Source organism: Ictidomys tridecemlineatus, chromosome 15, assembly GCF_052094955.1.
Source record: "Ictidomys tridecemlineatus isolate mIctTri1 chromosome 15, mIctTri1.hap1, whole genome shotgun sequence".
Classification (NCBI taxonomy): Eukaryota; Metazoa; Chordata; class Mammalia; order Rodentia; family Sciuridae; genus Ictidomys; species Ictidomys tridecemlineatus.
The window spans coordinates 192,032-204,738 of NC_135491.1; the positions used below are offsets into that span (position 1 = coordinate 192,032).

At 49.8% G+C, this 12,707-nt stretch overlaps 1 protein-coding gene across 4 annotated transcripts; it reads left to right on the forward strand.

Annotated features, from left to right (window-relative positions):
• The first annotated feature begins 3,138 nt into the window (after positions 1-3,138).
• On the forward strand, positions 3,139-12,420 carry LOC101955563 (uncharacterized). 4 transcript variants are annotated; one of them, XM_078032959.1, is made up of 4 exons: positions 3,140-3,398; positions 4,563-4,689; positions 6,616-6,711; positions 10,573-12,420. In XM_078032959.1, exons 1-4 carry the CDS (start codon positions 3,387-3,389, stop codon positions 12,129-12,131), a joined length of 1,794 nt encoding a protein of 597 aa, XP_077889085.1. In that variant the 5' UTR covers positions 3,140-3,386; the 3' UTR covers positions 12,132-12,420. The 4 variants fall into 4 exon arrangements, with proteins under 4 accessions (XP_077889086.1, XP_077889085.1, XP_077889087.1 ...); XM_078032961.1 differs by lacking the exon at positions 3,140-3,398 and adding an exon at positions 3,745-3,898; XM_078032960.1 differs by lacking the exon at positions 6,616-6,711 and having other exon boundaries at positions 3,139-3,398.
• The last annotated feature ends 287 nt before the right edge of the window (positions 12,421-12,707 follow it).

Here is a 12,707-nt window from a genome sequence, read left to right on the forward strand (position 1 = left end):
GCCTTCTCAATTTTAGCCTTACTATAAAGCCACAGTAATTGAGGCCTGTGGTATGAATGAACAGACAAGAGGTCAATGGAACAGGACAGAGTCCAGAAACAGACCTACATGGACACCTAGGTATAGCAAAATGATCCACTGAGGAGCAAAAGCAATACAGTGGAGTAAAGGTAAGTCTTTTTTTCTTCTTTATAATATATATTTTTTAGTTGTCAATGGACCCCTTTTTTTAATTTGTGGTACTGAGAATCGAACACAGTGCCTCACACATGCTAGGCAAGTACTCTGCCACTGAGCTACAACCGCAGCCTGGTCTTTTCTTTCTTTTAAAAGTTTTTTTTGGGGGGGTACCAAGGATTGGACCCAGGGGTTCCCTATCACTGAGTTAAACCTCATGCCCTTTCTATGTTTTATTTTGAGAGAGGGTCTCACTAAGTTGCTGAGGCTGGCCTCCCACCTGCAATTCTCCTGCCTCAGCCTCTGAGTCACTGGGATGATAGGCATCTCACCAAGAAGACAGATGGCAAGTAAGCACAGAAAAGGACGTTGAACCTCATGTAGCCTTACGGCATTTCACATTAAGCTAATGTGCCACCACTAACCCTTCCCAGAGTGCCTCCCCCAAAAACTCCTGACAAGGCCAGTGAAGATTCTTCATTGTGGTGTCAGTTCAACATGGTATGCACTGTGGAAGACAGTTGGGAGTTTCTCACAAAACTGAACATAATCTTACTATGGAATCCAGCAACTGTCCACCAAAAACTCAGACATGGGTTTCCTTAATTGAAAATAATTCATAATTTACCAGCATCATTCATAATTGCCTAAACTTGTTAACAAACAATATGTCCTTCCATTGGTAAATGAGAAAATGAGCTATAGTATAGCCAGATGATCAAAAAGCTAACAGCTAGATGTGGTTGAAAGTGCCTATAATCCTAGCTACTTGGGAGGCTGAGGCAGAAGGATCACCTGAGCCCAGGCTGGGCAATAGAGTGAGACACTGTCTACATACAACAACAACAACAAAAACGCTCACGACTTTCCAAGGCTGAGGGCAAGGATTTCAGGAGATTGTACTGAGGTATCTACAGTGTGACTGCTGTGCCAAAATCGCTCATGAATTAGGATACAGCAGTAAAGAAAACTATGACCTTTGGAGCTAACACTTTATTTTCTGGGGACTGAACCCAGGAGTGCTTAACTACTAAGCCACATCCTCTGTCTTTTTCAATTTTTGTTTTGAGACAGGGTCCCCCTATGTTGCTTAGGGCCTTGCTAAGTTACTGAGGCTGGCTTTGAACTTGCAATTTCCTGCCTTGGCCTCTGAGGATGCTTCCCAGGAGGCATGTGCCACCATGCCTGGCTTGAAAATCTTGACTTTTCACTAGTGCTTATTTTCTTGCAATATAAGCACTGGTAATGTCAGTTTCTGTGCGCTGATAAAAGTCCTGGAAGCCACCTACAGTACAATATGTGGGTTTACTAGCATAGCTGCTTGCTTCATCAAGTCTACAGGGAGAGAGAATTAGCAAGACGAGAGTCCTCTCTTAATTGACACATCCATATACACATAATCATATGCATTCCAGTATTTTGGCATAGTTTATATGTTCAGAACTGAGTCACAAGTTAGACCCACACTCAAGAGCTTGAACACCCAGAGACAGAGATTATGAGATCCATACTGGCTTTCCTCCTGTGCACTTATCACAGTTTTCAGAGGCTCACTTGAGGTGCTGCAAGAATAAACTCCACGTGGGTGAGGAGGGAAGCAGAAAAAACAGGAAGCTACTTGCTTTGGTTTAGATGTGAGGTGTCCATCAAAAGCTCATGTGTAAGACAATGAAAGATCTAGAGGCGAAATGATTGGGTTATGCAAGGGCCAGAGGTGAAATGATTGGGCTATGCAAGGCTCAGAGGTGAAATGATTGGGCTATGAGACCTGAACCTAACCATTTAATTAATCCCCGATGGGCAGGTAAGGGTGTGGCTGGAGGTGAGTCTCCAGGCCTTGCCTTTGGGGCTTTTATTTTGTCCTTCCATAGCAACTTCTCTCTGCTTCATAGCATCATGTCCTGTGCCACTTTCCTCCACAACTCTTCCCCCATGATGTTCTGCCTCACACTGATCCCCGAGGAATGGAGCCGGCTATCTATGGTCTGAGACCTCTGAAACCATGAGCCCCAAATAAACTTTTCCTCCTCTAAAATTGTTCTTGTCAGGTCTTTCGACCCAGCAGTAAAAACGCAGGCTATAACACGACTACAGAAGTTCAGAAGAGATCTTGTCAGCCAGAGCAGAATATTAAAGAGCAGTGGAGGTGAAGAACATCTTGTCTCTGCACCCTCCCCAATGTGGAAATAATTCAAAATTATATTTAAAAAAAAAAGTTGTAAGTGCAAGCGTGTGTGCCGTTCACCCAAATTCATCAATCGCTGAGGTTTTTGTCCCATTCGCTGTGTCACAGCTTCTCAACGCTGTGACAAATGCCTGAGGTGACCAACTTGTGAGGAGAAAAACTTTATTTTGGCTCCGCTGTGACACAGCTTCTCAACGCTGTGACAAATGCCTGAGGTGACCAACTTGTACGAAGAAAAACTTTATTTTGGCTCCCGTTTGGAGGTTGCTGTCCCTGATGTTGACCCATTGCTTTAAGAACTGGGAGGAGGCAGAACACCATGGAGTCAGTACGTGGTCAGGCAAAGCCCTTCACTCATGGCTGGCACACGGAAAAAAGAAGAGACTGGAGTCCCACGATCCCCTAGGTGGCACCCTCCCAGCGACAAACGGCCTGCGAGGGACCCCCCGGTGTGAGACAGTCCGAGCCTACACCTGTGGGACGGTTCCACCGCCGTCCAGCGGTGGCACCTGAGCCTTCCCAGACACTCGGGTGGAAGGGACGAGTCTCCAGGTGGCTGCAGAGCGGGCGCAGCCTCTACGCTGGCCCTGCTGACCAGGGACGCCTGGCCTCCCGCCCGGTCTCCCGGCAGGTGCCGGGTGTCCACCTCAGGCCCCCAGCTGCGCAGCAGGGTAAACTACGGTACCCAGAAGGCTGTGCTCCGCGCGAGCGCAGGCGCCGGCCAATCACGGCCCGCGACCGGCGCCTCCCGGAAGGCCGTGCCGGGGCGGGACTTCCGGGTGTGGCCGTCGCGCCATTGGTCTCAGCCTCCGAGGCCTGGGGGTCTGGAGTTCCGGTCTCGTCCTGCGGACGCGGCGCCACAGGCACCGTCCCTCGGCCGGTCCACCTGCGGCGTGAGTCCTGGCCGCCCGCGGGCCTCGCCTCGCCCGTCCTCAGCACCGGGGCGGTCACAGGGTCGCCGGGCCGGCGCGCCGTTCCCGGGAGTTGCTGGGCCGCCGGGTCCGGAGCGCGCCGTGGGCCCGCGATGGCCGCGCGGGTGAGTGCAAGCGGCCCCACGGTGCGGCTCCGGAGGAGGGCGGGCTCGGACACGGCGGTGAGCACCGGCCTCCTGGCTCCGGTCGCCTGGGCCGGGCGAGGGGAGGGCGTCCGCGGAGGGCCGCTGGCCCTTTGCCCCGTGCGCCCAGGTCCTGAAGTCCCTGCTCTGGCGGGGCCGTCGGCCTCTAGCAGGGGGAAAGGTGCTCGGTAACTGGCGTGTCCCTGGCGTCTGACAGGCCCAGAGCGCCCAGGGACGTGGAAGCCGGCCTCGGCCCTGTCTCCAGGTGGATGCCAACGCTCCTGGTGCTGTCTGGTGAGGGCGGAAGGCTCTGCCTCCTCGGTCCACGTGTGCGTTAACTGTTTCCAAGAATGACTTAAACATACTTAGGATCAGTAACGGGTGGACGTGCTGCACAACCGCAGCACATTAGAGTCGCTCTGACCTGAAGACTCGTCAGGGTTCCACGCCCAACTTGGACCAGAGTTACTCTGCCTCTGGTGGTAAGATCTGTGAATTGGTGAAGCTTCTTAAGCCCCAGGTCACTTACTGTGATATTAAGTTTGATGAGAGGAGGTGAGGCACTGTGGAAGGATGAGAAAATCCCCTCCCAAAACACTAAACAGTGGATAATTTGTCTTAAAGTCTCACAACAGTCACTGGTCAAGTGGGATCTGTTTTCCTGATCTAAAAATGTAGGCTCAGAAAGGATAGAAGTCTCTTAAGCAGAAAAAATAGGAACTGACAGTTTTGATGTTTGGATTCAGACTCTATGGATCTGACTTTGAGCTGTCAACTGGCAGTCATTTGAACACAGAATGTTCTCAGCCTGGGGCAGCACCTGCCTGCACCAGGAAGATGCAGATTGCACTGGTGGGGTCATTATCATTGTTTCCTCACTCCTCTGATGTCCTAGAGCCCTTCTGTCTACATCTCACAGTGCAGAAGTTGATCCCATTGACTGTTCTTGCATAAGCAGCATCTTTCCCTTACATGGTATTATGTTGAAGCAGCTCCTCCTTCCTTCTGTGGCCCAGCATGGAGCATGGCCCTTGGGAAACACCATGTGATTTAGGCCTTGATCTCTTTGCATGTTTTTCAGTGAGACTCTCCTGCCTCTTGGAACAGCCCCACGACCAACAGTTTTCCCTCTATTTGACTTTCCAGGGGTCTGTGACCTTTGAGGATGTAGCTGTGACTTTCACCCAGGAGGAGTGGGGACAACTGGACCCAGCTCAGAGGACCTTGTACCAGGAGGTGATGCTGGAAAACTGTGGGCTCCTGGTCTCACTGGGTAAGGCCTTCCACCTCCAGCATGCAGCGGACCTGCTGCCTCCTTCACTTCACCCTGGCTGCTCCAGAAGCCTCTGGATCCAGCCTTCTTCCCAGGGCTTCAGTCATTTACTGGACTCACCTCTTCCTGTCTGGTGTCCTGTATCTCTCTGGGCAGTGGAAGTAGGGCCCTTGGGCTCCCAGGGTGCTGTGGAGAAGGCGACAGTGGAAGGAATGGGGAGGCATTCAGGACCCACGGTGAGGTTTCGAGGGAGACCACCACAATTTCTCCTGGCTCCTGCCACCATATCCAATCAAGGGCCTTTTCTTCCTGAGCCAGTTTGCAGCATGAGTGGCCTTCTGGTCCTTGCTGTGTGTGACCACCAGATTCCTGGTCCTGTTGTCTGCATGTTTGTATTTTTCCTTATTTGCTGCTGGCTTTTGTGGGACACTCTTGAGGCAGCAAATGGCAACCATGAGCCATCCTTCCCTCAGCCTCTCACTCGGTGCCCAGCGTAGATTGGCCCCGGTCTGTGGTGTTTTTTATGCCATCTTTCAGTGGGGAGTCTGACTTAGGAGGAGGGTTGGATCAGGTGTCCCCAGTAGCCCAGTGTGCAGGGTGGTGTGGGATGCGATCTTTGCTAGGAAGGGGTTTGATAGAATCAGATATGTAAATTCTTAACAATAAGGAGTCCTCTCTAACCCAGCCGACCTTCGCTCACCTTTGGTGCTCCGGCCCAGACGCCCCACACTCCAGTCTTTGCAACTTCCTGCCCTTCCTCCCCTGCCCTCCTGCCTGCCGCAGGACAGCTCTTGCAGTTTTCTCCTTGTCCTGTGGTGTGCTCAGGGTGATGCAGCGTTCCACTCTGCTGCCCTTTCTCAGCATCTGCTCACCAGAGCCTTCCTGAACACAGTCTCCAGGAGGCCCCGCCCCATCACATGCTGCTTCTCTCATCTCCCTGTATTTATTTCTATCCTCCTAAGCCAGAGGTTCTCAAGTGGGGAGCCCTTCCGCACACATGGGGTGACGTGGGAAAATGTCTTGGTTTTTACGTTGGGTTGGGGGTATTACTGGCATTTAGTGGGTGGAGACCTGGATGCTGCTGAGCGTCCTTGTAATGCACAGGACAGATCACCACTGCACACGGGACCTAAAAATCAGTTGGCGGAGGTTGGACCTGTATGAGAGGAAGCACAGACACCCCCTCACCTGGCATCAAGAGACCCTGGAGAAGCCATTCTTGAGGACTAATCTGGTCTGGAGACATGCCCTGGACAAGTAGTTCCTTGAGCACCTTTTTCCTGCCACTGAGATTTGTTGAATGAAAAGTCTGGGTTTAGAGCTGAGTCTCAGCCCAGCCCCTTTCCCTGACACTTGCTGATCCCCTTTCACCAGAGGGGGAAAGTACAGAGGTGGGACTCAGGTGGAAGGTCATAGGGTCGTTGTCGGCACTGCCCTTGGAAAAGATTAATCTGCATTAATTTGCCTGAGTTGGATGTGAAATCTCCAAAGCTGTGTGCTAAGTATACCTCTGTTGTTTTCATTGCCAAGAGTCAGGCATTAGATGAGGAAAGGAAAACTGACTAATACACATACCTTTGCTTTGAGTGAAGAGAGATTTTAGATGTCTGTTTTCCCCTAAATTATTGCTTAAATATTGTTCAGGTTTGAGCTGACCCAGTGCATTCAACCTGCTTGCCTAGTCCTGTGGACGTGGTTAGCCCTGGTATGTGCCAGCTTCTGAGTGCATACTGGGGCACAGTGGTCATCCAGTGTGGATGGCCAGCCTTGTTCCAGGTCACATGTCAGCTTTCTTTTTGTTCTGGTGGGAGAGGCTTCATCCTAAGGACCGGATGCTGGGCTTGAGGCCTGAAGGAGATGGAGGGTGTTTACTGCTTTTCACAAAATCCATGTTTCTCCCTTTTTTTTTCTTTTGTCCCTGAAAAGGGTATCCTGTTCCCAAACCTGAGCTGATCTTCCAGCTGGAGCACGGGCAGCAGTTGTGGACAGTGATGATAGACCTCTTTCAGAGCACCTGTCCAGGTAGGAGCCATGACCTTGGCTAGTGGAGGCCCTGCAGGCTTGAGGCAGGGAAGACACTGGCCTGGGTATGTCTTGGGAAGCATCGTACTGTGGCCTCTGGATTTTGTAGCCATGTTGCCCTTTGACCTGTACTCCTCTGGTCAGCCAAACCCATCAACTTGTTCCAGGTCCTGGGAAAGAGTGAGGTTGGTGAGCTAACACCTGGCCAGGGCTCCAACTGTGTGGTCATGAAACCTGGCTTGGCCATCACCAGCTCTGAGGCCCTACCTGGTAAGGTTGAAGACTCGTGGTTTTGTACATAAGGGTGATTGAGTTGGCACAAGGCTCAGCGGCTCAGCATGTGTAGCTGTGATTTTCACTGTCCCCAGGTCTGCGTGGGGCGTGGGGAGCTCTACAGGTTCTTTCTCTCATCAGCCTGCTGTCTGATGGTTTTTCTGCCTTTCTCCAGTGAGCGCAACGATTCCCACTCCAGGGACACCAGTCCGCTCATGTTCCATCCTAGGGAACTAGGCATTGGCCACAGTTGGGTCCGTGTGCTGGGATAAGTGGCTGAGCTGTGTGTTCAGGGAGAACTGACGGGTGATTGACATCTTAGTCCACTCCCTTCGGGTAGTCCTCAAATGTGCAGTCACTGTAGTCTCAGACGTTGGGTTGTATCTGGAAAGATTTGTCACCTGCTGCATGAACACAGAACAGCAGCGTCCAAGTATAGCAAAGGGCTCCTTGAAAGTAAGCTTTATTGTTCATCTCATGTTAGTCAAGCCAATGAGAATGTCTCATATTTCCTCTGAAGCCTGAGGAAGGGGGCTTTTCTCTGCCAATTTTCTTCTCCAGCTGTGTTCTGTCTGTCCTCCTTGCCACCTCGCCTTCCACTGGACCTGAGTGTCAGACACCAGCAGACACTACCCCTGTCTTCCTGCTTCTCCTGCTTTGTCAAGGAGACTTGGGTGGCTGTGTTCCACATTTGGGCTTTTGAGGCACTGTTGCCATCTGTGGGTTGGCTGGTGCCATGGCAGAGTCATGGTCTGTGCCCTCTGTTTGTCCCTTGGCCTGCTGATTGAGCATGAGGGTCCTTGTGCAGTGTCTCCTCAGCCCCTCAGAGTCACCTCTCCCCTGTTGGCCTTGCCTCTCCACTTGTGTATCTGAAGAGCCTAAGAATGAAAGCTTGGTCTTGCTCACTTCACTTCCCAAGCGCCAGTGACCGGTCTGCCACCCACGCAGGTTAGACTGCAGGGTGTCTCCCTCAGTCCTGACCTCAGCCGTCCAGACAGTTGCTGTTTGCCAGGCATAAGGTTCTGACACGGGTCGCAGCCGTGTCAGCACATGTTCAGGTTGGAGATGACGCGTCCCTCTCAGTACTGCTGGACTTTCAGCCCACACACATGCGTCTCAGGCTCTGTGGCTTCTCTTCTCCTGATGGACGAGCTCCTGCCCTGGCCATGGCCAGTTCCTGTGCTCACAGCTTTCCGTGGATATTCTTCTATGCCTTTTTTTTCCTTATAATTTTCTATTTCATTCTTTCTCCAAATAAAAATATGTTATTCAAGTTCTTTATATTTGAAAATTAAACAAATGTTCGTAATTTACACTATATTCATACGTTCATTCCTTTTCTGTGTATTTAATTGTTTACATGTTTTTATGCTCCTAAGCAGTAAAGTTGTAAGTTTTCCAATTTATTGATCATCTTCACATGTGTAGGGGCGTTTTTAATAATGAATCTAGGATTAAAATGATTGGATTTGAGACCACAGTCATTGAAGTTTGTGGGATCATTCTTTTTACTTTTTTGCACCGGGTATTAAACCCAGGGGCACTTTGCCACTGAACCACATTCTCAGCCCTTTCTTTTATTTTTTATTTTGGTCTAACCAAATTGCTTAGGGTCTTGCTAAGTTGCTGAGGCTAGCCTTGAACTTGTGATCCTCCTGCCTCAGTCTCCTGAGCTGCTGGGATTACAGGTGTGCACCCTACACCCAGGTGTACGATCATTTTTACTGTTTATAAAGGACCTATACCAATTTGCTCTTCAGGAAAAAATGGTGGATTCCATCAACATATTTCCTGTCCAGTATTTCATAAGCAAATTGCTCAATTTTTGCCATTAAGTTGGGACAAAATAATGATATATAATTCTTCCATGGATAAATTTTAGTTTGCTTTTCTCTTTTTGTTTATAGGGATTCTTTGTATGTTCCTGGTTATACTTACTGTTTATCAATTGTATAAGCTACAGATATATTTTTGTAGTTATATTTCTCTTTTTGTGGCTCTCTTTAATGTGTCTTTGATTTCATATAGGTTTTATTTATTTATTTATTTATTTATTTATGGTTCCAGAGATTGAACCCAGAGGTGATTAACCACTGAGCCACATCCCCAGCCTGTTTTTAATTTTCATTTTGAGACAGGGTCTCATTAAGTTGCTTAGGGCTTCATGGGGCTGGCTTTGAATTTGCCATACTCTTGCCTCAGCCTCCCAAGACACTGGGATTATAGGCATGTGCAGCCATGCCTGCCAAGGTCTTCCTTTCAATAAAGTCTAATTCATGGCTTTCTGTATAGGACTTATCACTTTGTCTTACGTAAAACATGTTTTATCCTGATGTAATCATTCACTACTTAGGTTTTGCTGATCTTAGTTTGGTTCAGAACATATTGTGAGATATTAGTGCTTTCACTGTCAGTTCCCCTGGGTAGATAATTTTAGTGCTCTGTTCAGGGAACAGCTCTCCTCACACTGAGCTGCTATGCTTTCTTCTCCATCCGCCAGACCTCCATATGTGGAAATGGGTCTCTGAGCTTTTGTTCTTTCTTCATTGCTAGTCTCATTGTCTTTGTGCCAGTGCCTCATGGATTTGGGGAGAGTCATCAGTTTATATTAATCAATTCTTTGTTGATGTAGACCTCAATATCTTTATATGCAGTGTTAAAATTTTCTCCATCAAAGGGCCCAATAAAATCTTCTTTCTCTTAAGTTGTTATTGTTGGGTGTTTTGGCCACAATGGCCAAATAGCTAACTATAACACATAGCAGTGTGTGCCTGGGTGTTGGTAACCCAGGAAACTCACCAGAGTCTGCGTGCCCAGGTTTTCATTGACACTTACTGACTAAGCTCAGTTGATGGAATCGCCCACCATGTGGCTCAGTCTCCTGCTTCTCTCAACTGAGGTCCAGCCTACATGTTGTGTCTTAAGCCCTCCATCAGACATGTTTTGTCTTTCTGGTGTGTTCAGATCTTTCCCTAAGTCATCTCTTTAGGATAAATTGTTTAGGGGTCCAGATTGAGTTAACTGTTTGCGTAAATTGTCACTTGTAATCCTGGAAGCCCACCATGATTTGAAACAGGAATTCTAGAAATGCCTAGTGTTTGAGGTTTTATGTTGATCAAATACCAGACATGATTTTTTGCTGTGATTTCTCATCACACACTTCCTGTCTTCTACGTGGGCCATGTTCCTTGTGCTTTCCTGGTGTCCCTGGAACAACACAGGATGGCGTTGGTTAGAGGAAGCTTACCCCACACGGTTTCCCTAGCCATGTGCAGGCTGCAGTTGTAGGGCCTCTCCCCCATGTGGATCATCTGGTGCTGCAGGAGATGCCTGCTCTTGATGAAGGTCTTCCCACACTCTGTGCACTCCACTGCAGACCCTCTGTGTGCTGACTGACCTCTCCCCAGGTCTCCCTTTCAAGGTGTTTGGGTCTAAGGGTCAGGAAGAAAGATGTTCAAACCTAAGGTTCAGAGGTAACAGAGTGGACAGAGAGGCTGTGTTTTGAGTTCCATGTTTTCACTGAAGTGAGGATCTTGTCCTTCTGTGTTGTTATTAACAGGCCCTGTTGTGTGTTGAATTTTCTTTCAGGTGATAACAGAAAACCTCAAGCCACCAAACCTACTGCTTGTGAGCCAGCCTTGTCCAAGGGTGCCTCACTCCAGGGACTGTTAACACAAGGGGCCTCAGGGTGCTCCCAGGTGGTGGCAGCCAGAGGTCAGGATGGTCCATCAGCAGTGCAGGAAGGACTCTTGAGACCAGGTGTAGAGCTGCAGGAGAAGCTTCCTGGGAAAAGTATCCCTGGACCTGGTGGTTCAGGGGCAGCCAAGGACACACATTCAAGGATGGTACAGGAAGAGGAGGAAAACATCTTCAAGTGCAGTGAATGTGGGAAGGTGTTTAACAAGAAACACCTTCTTGCTGGACATGAGAAAATCCACTCTGGAGTGAAGCCCTACGAGTGCACGGAGTGTGGGAAGACCTTCATCAAGAGCACGCACCTCCTGCAGCATCAGATGATCCACACGGGAGAGAGGCCCTACGAGTGCACAGAGTGTGGGAAGGCCTTCAACCGCAGGTCCTACCTCACCCAGCACCAGCGCATCCACAGTGGGGAGAAGCCCTACAAGTGCAGCGAGTGTGGAAAGGCCTTCACCCACCGCTCCAATTTTGTCTTGCACAGCAGGAGACACACTGGAGAGAAGTCCTTTGTGTGCACTGAGTGTGGGCAGGTCTTCCGGCACAGGGGAGGTTTCCTCAGGCACTATGTGGTCCATGGTGGGGAGAACCCCTATGAGTGTTTTGAGTGTGGCCAGGTCTTCAAGCACAGGTCCTACCTCCTGTGGCACCAGCAGACTCACACAGGCAAGGAGCCCTACGAGTGCAGCGAGTGTGGGAAAGCCTTCCTGGAGAGCGCGGCCCTGATCCACCACTACGTCATCCACACTGGGGAGAAGCCCTTCGAGTGCCTCGAGTGTGGGAAGGCCTTCAACCACAGGTCCTACCTCAAGAGGCACCAGCGCATCCACACCGGGGAGAAACCCTTCGTGTGCAGTGAGTGTGGGAAGGCCTTCACCCACTGCTCTACTTATATCTTGCATAAAAGGGCCCACACTGGAGAAAAACCCTTTGAGTGCAAAGAATGTGGGAAAGCCTTTAGCAATCGAAAAGACCTCATTCGCCACTTCAGCATCCACACTGGGGAGAAGCCCTACGAGTGTGTGCAGTGTGGGAAGGCCTTTGCCCGCATGTCAGGCCTCACGAGGCACAAGCGGATTCACAGTGGGGAGAAGCCTTTTGAATGCATCGAGTGTGGGAAATCCTTCTGCTGGAGCACAAACCTCATCCGGCATGCCATCATCCACACTGGAGAGAAGCCCTATAAGTGCAGCGAGTGCGGAAAGGCCTTCAGCCGCAGCTCATCCCTCACCCAGCACCAGAGGATGCACCGTGGGAGAGACCCTGTCAGCGCAGCAGAGGAGGGGCCCCCTTTCCCAAGTGCTCACGCCTCCGTCACCCTCCGAGAACTCCTTATGGGAAAGGACTTTTTGAATGTAACCACCAAGAGAGATCTACTGCCAGAGGCAACATCGTCCTCAGCCTCTGCTCGTTCATACCAAAGAGAGACCCCTCAGGTGTCTTCACTGTGAGGAATGTCATGTGTCACCTAAGACTCAGTTGGAAATGGGTTGAGGGTTCATCCAGGAGAGACCTAGTGGGTTCCAGCACACAGGACGACCTTCAGCTGCGCCTTCCTCCTCGTTTACAGTGCAGTGTTATCTCAGGAACTGTTTCTAAAAGGAGGGATGTAGAAGAAGATGAAATGCAAACACAGGTGTTTTCAGAACTTTCTACTAAGCTGTAGCACTTTATCATTAATTTCTTAGATTATCTGGGGCAAGGGGTGTGTAATTTCAGAGGTAAAAGGCCTTGACTTTTTGTGTGTGTCTTATTGGTATTGAATATCAGGAAAGTTAGTTGGGGGAGTCTGGAAATGTCATTGTATGCCTTCTGTGTTCCGTGGTGTTTCTGTACTCCTGAGGACCATGGCTTTATGAGAAATGAGGGGCTTGAGCCATGAAGTGCTGTGTATTTAAGGCAATAAGAACTCACGTGTGAGGGGTCTGGGCTGGGGCTCAGTGGTAGAGCGCTTGCCTGGCACATGTGAGGCACTGGGTTCTCAGCACCACATAAGTGCTTAAGTAAGTAAAATAAAGGAATGTGTC

Bases quoted from the DNA above. Each gene is read 5' to 3' on its own strand.
- LOC101955563 (XM_078032959.1), top strand. The intron at 4,690-6,615 runs GTAAGGCCTTCC...GTCCCTGAAAAG, and splicing joins TGGGCTCCTGGTCTCACTGG to GGTATCCTGTTCCCAAACCT. The intron at 6,712-10,572 runs GTAGGAGCCATG...ATTTTCTTTCAG, and splicing joins CTTTCAGAGCACCTGTCCAG to GTGATAACAGAAAACCTCAA.